General features: G+C 49.7%; 1 protein-coding gene across 2 annotated transcripts in view; it reads left to right on the forward strand.

The window, feature by feature from the left end:
• Positions 1 to 6,402, forward strand: part of pear1 (platelet endothelial aggregation receptor 1) — a 32,815-nt gene extending 26,413 nt beyond the window's left edge. Inside the window, exons 11-23 of one of the 2 annotated variants that reach the window (XM_040165096.2) lie at positions 138 to 258; positions 354 to 517; positions 1,362 to 1,464; positions 2,010 to 2,162; positions 2,243 to 2,374; positions 2,460 to 2,591; positions 3,088 to 3,210; positions 3,344 to 3,559; positions 3,859 to 3,992; positions 4,124 to 4,250; positions 4,586 to 4,648; positions 4,827 to 5,021; positions 5,898 to 6,402. In XM_040165096.2, coding sequence (XP_040021030.2) covers positions 138 to 258; positions 354 to 517; positions 1,362 to 1,464; positions 2,010 to 2,162; positions 2,243 to 2,374; positions 2,460 to 2,591; positions 3,088 to 3,210; positions 3,344 to 3,559; positions 3,859 to 3,992; positions 4,124 to 4,250; positions 4,586 to 4,648; positions 4,827 to 5,021; positions 5,898 to 6,037 — 1,803 coding nt within the window. In that variant the 3' untranslated portion in view covers positions 6,038 to 6,402. The remainder of the gene's footprint in view (positions 1 to 137; positions 259 to 353; positions 518 to 1,361; positions 1,465 to 2,009; positions 2,163 to 2,242; positions 2,375 to 2,459; positions 2,592 to 3,087; positions 3,211 to 3,343; positions 3,560 to 3,858; positions 3,993 to 4,123; positions 4,251 to 4,585; positions 4,649 to 4,826; positions 5,022 to 5,897) is intronic. The other variant, XM_040165097.2, reaches the window with a different exon arrangement.
• The last annotated feature ends 546 nt before the right edge of the window (positions 6,403 to 6,948 follow it).

Here is a 6,948-nt window from a genome sequence, read left to right on the forward strand (position 1 = left end):
AGGGGGGAAGTTAGGCGTCGTTCATTTAGGATTCTGGGATTTCTTTTCACTTCGTCGGGCTCAAATGTGATGACCTATTTGTGGATTTGCCTCACCCGTCGTCATCATCAAAGTCAATGTCTCTTATGTCTCTGCAGGGGGCTCACTGTGAACATCTTTGTAAAAGTGGCACCTACGGCAAGAACTGCTCCCTGGAGTGCGCCTGTGAAAACTTTGTCGACTGCTCGCCAATTGACGGGACTTGCTTCTGCAAAGAAGGTAAAAGCATAATCACACAATCAAGAGGAAACGGGGCCGATCGGTGAAATGACATCCTATCAAACCCGGCCGCCGGGCCCTTTGTGCGTCTGCAGGCTGGCACGGACCGGAATGTTCCGCCCCCTGCTCCGAGGGAACCTGGGGCCCGGGATGCAACACCACCTGCCACTGCGCCAACGGGGCGAAATGCAGCCCGGCAGACGGGTCCTGCACCTGCACGGCCGGCTGGCAGGGGGCGCGCTGCGACCACTCGTGCCCGGTAAACCTGCCACGACGAGGCTGTGTGGCTTTTGCTGTTTGTTGGTGAAGTGGCACAAAGGAGAGAATCGGATGATATAATTTAATTATTTTTTGTGTAGCTATTCATTTTAAATCAAAGAGAAGCAACAAAAGCATCTTTAAATACGTATACAAAAATATATGTTTCAAGAATCACTCCGAACAGGGAGTGGATAGTTCTTGAAAACCAACTTCCAGCCACCAATATGGACAACTGCTAGTTAACATTCCCTTAATAAAAACTACAGGATGAGATTTAATCAAAAAAGAAATAATAAACTGCAAATGAAAAGGTAAAACAAGAAAAAACTTTGTCGATACTTTAAGACATTTTCGCTCCAAAGATGCTTGTTTATAGATAGAACATATGTAAATATATATATAATACAAATAAACTTAGTGTGTATGCACACTAGATTATAATAAATGTACATAGCAGGGTGCCATGTTTCACTGAAACCGTTTGTCTCTTGGACTAAAGCCACAGCATTGCGTGAAAACACATGTCACGTTGTAAAATAATAATTAGGGTGGAAGATAGAAAAATGAACGTTTGTTCTATTTGAGCTGAGCTCGATAAGACGCAGCCCAGCTCTTCATCCCTTACCTCACCTTCTGTATGTTTTAATCTGTGGTTTGGACGCGTGCCCCTCTTGTCTCCTACGTGCCAAGTACCCCGCCTGCCCCCCCTCCCCTGCCCGGCTGTGTCCATACATCCACACATTGCCAGCGTAGTATTTAGTCTGACTCTGACCGAGCTGGCCGAACGTGGAAGAGATTCCCCTGACAGTTCTCTGCCCGTTGGCATTTGCTCACATGTGCAGATGGGCACGTTTGGACCGGGCTGCCTGAAGAGGTGTGATTGCGTTCACGCCGACGGCTGCCAGGCAACCACCGGGGAGTGCCGCTGTCTGCCAGGCTGGTCGGGTAAGTGATGACGTCCTGCCGGTGTGTCGCTGCCGGCTCGGCTTTGGTAGCGACACAACTGACGGAGTCCCAGGTTTTAGGCCGCTGCGCCTCTATTTGATCTGCTGTCTGACCGACAGACCTCGAATCACTGCGAATTAACATTGTGACTTTTGTACTTGCAGCCGTGCATTTTCCTTCCAAAAGCTGTAGTGCATTGGTCTAAATTCAGTGCTTGAGGAAATATTTAATTATTTTGCTTAAGAAGGGGAAATACTGCAGCATAAAAACACAAAAAATGGTTCTTTATCCCCAATCATGTGCAGAAGTAGAATAAAAAAAAATGGTTCTTTATCCCCAATCATGTGCAGAAGTAGAATCAGCAAAAAGCGCCTGAGGCATTTGGAATTACTCGTTATCACTAGATGATGGCAAGCTGGATGCATTTTGAATATCGAACATATTGATGAATGGGTGGCTGTCACCTGCATGGAGCATATTTGCACAGCGGTACTGAATGGTCTCCCCCCCCCCCCCCCCCCCCTCCTCCCCTTCTCTTCCTCCAGGTCCTCGCTGCAGCGAGCCGTGTTCAGAGGGCCTGTGGGGGCGCCACTGTAACCAGACCTGTTTCAAGCACTGCCCCAACAGCGACACGTGCCTGAGGGAAACTGGGGCGTGCGTGTGTCGCCACGGCTACTGGGGGGTCACCTGCCAGAACAGTGAGTGCCACAGGAGAGCAGGAGTGCGCCGGACACGACGTCCGCTTCGGGGCTCACTCCTTGTTGTGCCTCTTTCCCAGAATGCAGAGCGGGCATGTACGGGGACCAGTGCGGCGAGTCGTGCCCGTCCTGCGGCCAGTCGTACCGCTGCCACCACGTGAGCGGAGAGTGCGATTGCCTCCCTGGACACACCGGACCCGACTGTGATCAAGGTGGCCGTTGAACGCCATCAACGATGAGCGCGGGCGTTTGCAGGACCTCTTCACTGATACACGACGTCGTTTGTCTGTTTTGCAGTTTGTCCGGTCGGCTACTACGGCAAACAGTGCTCTCAGGTGTGCGTCAACTGTGCCAACAACTCCACGTGCGACCACCGGGACGGTCACTGTGAATGTCTGCCCGGCTGGACCGCCACCGACTGCTCCATACGTGAGTACGGCGAGCACGCGGGGGCCCCTCCTGCAGGACGACGCATGAAAAGTGACCTCTGATGGAGAAACGAGGCCGATCGCTCCAAGAGGGAGACCCGTGGTGCTTGTGAAGGGCAGGTGTTATGGGTAAAAAAGTAGCTAGACAGCAAGATATTGAGGGTTTTTTTAAAGATTTTGTATATATATAATCTTTCAAATAAAAAATCCGGTTGGATTTTCCCCAAGCGCAGGTTTACATATTCAAGGATTTGGTTTTTCTACCCTGCATGAAAAAGAAGAAGAGGGAGGTCATTCTGAGCTGAAACTATTATTTGATTATTCGGGTTGTTGTACATCGATGTTCTGTTGATTTACTAAATAAATCAGCTAATGGTTTCAGCTCTACAGTCGTATTATTATGCCTGTAGATATATATATATTTGATACATACATCATTATATATTTGTTACATGGTGCATAACGCGCGGATGGGAAACGTCCCTTGTGTCTTCCAGCCTGTAGTCCAGGACGCTTCGGTCCATTCTGCACTCAGACCTGCTCCTGTCCGACCAACCTGGTTTGTGACCGACGCACCGGAGACTGTGTGTGTGGCAGTGAGGGAGAGGACTGTAAGCAAGGTGTGCACACAAACATCTTGTCTTCTTCTCATTCAGAAGTAGCGGATACAAGAAGATAGAAGACATACTCTATATATATATATATATATATTATTATTATTATTTCTTATGTCTTCTATCTCCTGTTGGACAGACTCTGTGAAGTCGGGCAGCGTGATGGTGCCCCTCCCCCCCGGCGAGAGGGAGTCGTGGGGAGCCATCGGCGGCATCGTGGTGCTCGTCCTCTTGGTGGTCCTGCTGCTCGCTCTGCTGCTGCTGTACCGCCGCCGGCAGAGGGACAAGCAGAGCAACACGCCGACCGTGTCCTTCTCCGCCGGCCGCACCGCCGGCTCTGAGTACGCCGTCCCAGGTACTATTCACACGCTGGAGTGACCGCTTTGGTCTTAAAACTGGTTGCCGTGTGGGGTTAACGGTTATCAGGTGTTGTTAAGTGAGGCTACAAGGACAGGTAGTTTGCATGTGACAATATTTGATCTACATACATGTAACTATGATTGAGGAGGGTAACGACGATGGCCGAACACTGTTAGTGCAACATTCCTTTCATAAGGATGACCACTGTTAAATGTTACGTCATCGATACGATGGTAAAAAAAGCGTTCCACAGCGATGCCTTTTATCGACCTTGAGGTAACGTCATTGCCGCAGATGTGATTTGTTTTGGCCCGACAGATGTTCCTCACAGTTACCACCACTACTACTCCAACCCCAGCTACCACACGCTGAGCCAGAACAGGCCCCCGCTGCCCCACCTCCCCAACAACCACGACCGCACCATCAAGGTGAGCGCTTCATCACCTCAGCGGTCGGATGCTGCATTTCATCAACACGCGTGTTCGGAAAATAATAAACGGTGAATGTGTAAGATGTTGAGCCAATGTCTACGGCCTTTCTTTCTCTCCCCGCCCTGCAGAACACCAACAACCAGCTGTTCTGCAGCGTGAAGAACATGGAGCGGGAGAGGCGGGGCCTGTTTGGGGTCGAGAGCAACGCCACGCTGCCTGCAGACTGGAAGCACCACGAGCCGCGCAAAGACTCAGGTCCGTCACGATCAGCGTTCAGACCCGCGGCAGCACTTAAAAAGAGAAAATGATATTCTCATTCAGCAGAGCTTAGATTCTTAAAGCAGCGGTAAATATAAAGCATCAATGGGACAAGAGCAGTGTTGATGCGAGCCGTTTTCCTTCGTTCATCCTCCAGCGTTTCCTTTTGGACAGAAAAGCATTCACATTTGTGTGTGAGACTGTAAAAACGACGAGGCCTTGGAATCACCTGCTGTTGATTTAGCCGGGTTTCCAAAGCAGATCGTCTGCCTTTGATTAGTTTGCCACAAATGAAAAAAGAAAATGCCATGTTTGTCTTTTATTGCTTACAGGAGCTTTTGGAATCGATCGGAGCTACAGCTACAGCGCCAGCCTGGGCAAATATCACCACAAAGGTAGTTCCCCGCCCTCCTTTCAGGCTTCTCGCTCTTGTATTACCTACCAGAGAGAAATAGCCAAACCATCCAGCAGCAAGCGGATGCTGTACACAACCATCGGTGCATTAGCGTGAAAGAGGACACGTGTCTTTAGCTGTGAAGTCCTCGGCTGACCTTGTTCCTGACCTTCACACAGAGCTGAAGGACGCGGTGGCGGAGAGCAGCGGCTCTCTGAACAGCGAGAACCCTTACGCCACCATCAAAGACCTGCCGGGTTTGCCCTTCTGCCCCCCGGAGTGCAGCTACATGGAGATGAAGTCCTCGGTGCCCAGGGAGCGAGCGTACACCGAGATCAGCCCACCGCCCTTCAGCGCCGCCGCCTTACGCCGAGGTGAGCGACGCGCACATTTAATGTCTTAAAGTACGAGGAGGAAGAATTTAGAGGAGACAAAAGTATACAAGTAACTTACTGGGTTTTATTATAATACAGCAGATGCATTCAATTAAAATGCAACTGATAATTATTTTTAGATTCACCCAGTGGATTTTTCTTGATGAATTGTTTGAGAGAAAAATTGGAATACTTTCAAAGATGAACAGAATTCATCATTTACATTTGATTAAAAATACTATAAATTCCCACAATATTGAAGCTGTCATGAGGGAATGTTGTGCTAGAAAAGTAGTGCGATCAATCAATGGACTAATTGTTCCATAGACGCTGTCAGGTCAATGAGGGGGATCCTTTTGATCAGCGTAACACTAATTAAGAGAAGGCGTCATGTTTCCCATCCACAATCAATCTTCAACTCCGAGAGCCGAGACTGAGAAATAACGTGAAAAACTCATTAAGTCTCCTCGTCGAACGTTGGAGTGGGACCTGTCCTCCGGGGGGGGGGAGACGGGGGAGACGGGGGGGGGGACGCAGCCTGATAAATGAACAGCTGTTTACAGGGAAGACGGCCACCAGGTGATGAGGAGGTTCTTTTTAACACATCAATAAGGAGCCAGACTCATAAATCACGATGGGACACATGCGACGAACCGATCCTTAGATTCCTGGAAATATCGGCTTGATGTGAGGAAACGGGAGAATGGCTCTGCCCCCCCCCCCATCCCCCCCGTCAATAACTGTTATTTACACCCGTATTGGAAATGTAATGGATTCTCTTGTTGTGTATTATTTGTGTCTTCTCATAATAAACTTTGTGATTTGTGAGGTGAGATAATTTTGTGCGTTGTCCCCCCCCCCCCCCCCCCCCCTCAGAGCGTCAGAGTTCCCTCGGCCACGCCCCCTACGAGGACCCCCAGAGCCACTACGACCTCCCGGTGAACAGCCACATCCCGGGACACTACGACCTGCCCCCTGTCCGCCGGCCCCCCTCCCCCAGGAGAACACCCCAGTGACAGTCACCACCAGCGGAGCAAGTCCCCCCCCCCGGGACAATTTCAGGCCTGTGCAAACTTTTAGGCTCTCCTCACAATCTGAGCTATGGACCCCCCCCCCCCCCCCCCCACAAACCCACTGAACTGTTAGCAGTGGATGCCCCCCCCCCCAGTCAACTCAACACTGCCTCTCTGTGGGTTTTAAGGGGTACTAGCCTCACCGTGACAGACCTGTCATCCAGGCCGGGGAGCCAGCGGGCTGCATGGGGGGGCGCGGAGGGGGGGGGGCTGCAGGGGATGCCGGCGGACCTCCAACTGCATCCACATGTCGTGGGAAAAACCAGCCGGGAGACTTGACACTTAAACGCAGCGCCTGGGGAGTGATTTAAGGTTTTCACTCCGATAAACAAACAAGTTCCCCACACGCGTTTTTTTATATGTGGGTATTTTTCTATTTTTGTTTGTATCAGGCAGCTTTAGAGGAGTTTATCACAGCTGGATTTCCTTTCAACGTGTTCATTGAAAAGGGACCTTTTTTTAGAGATGTCCTCCAATGCATGTTTGTTTTGTTCAGCCAAAGTCCTGCCAGTCTTCATCGGAGACATTAAACGTTTGTTTTGTTTGTGATTTTCAGAAACCAGGTTGTTTCACCGACGTGCCAAAGATGAATTTCAGCTTTCATATCACTGCCTCGTCCTATAATGTCTGTTAGAACAAATGTGGCTCACTTTTTGCTGGTCATATGAAACCTTTGTAAATATGTAAATGAATACATTATTCACAGTGAGGGAAAAAACAACCTCATCTTAGAATAGTTTAAGGAGTCGGTGACCAAAGGTCGCACACATTTGCTCACCAATAGACACATAATCATGTTGAGAATAATGAACCATTAGATGTGGGATTACAAACCACATCAGAGCAGCGTTACG

Source organism: Gasterosteus aculeatus, chromosome 20 (assembly GCF_964276395.1).
Source record: "Gasterosteus aculeatus chromosome 20, fGasAcu3.hap1.1, whole genome shotgun sequence".
NCBI lineage: Eukaryota > Metazoa > Chordata > Actinopteri > Perciformes > Gasterosteidae > Gasterosteus > Gasterosteus aculeatus.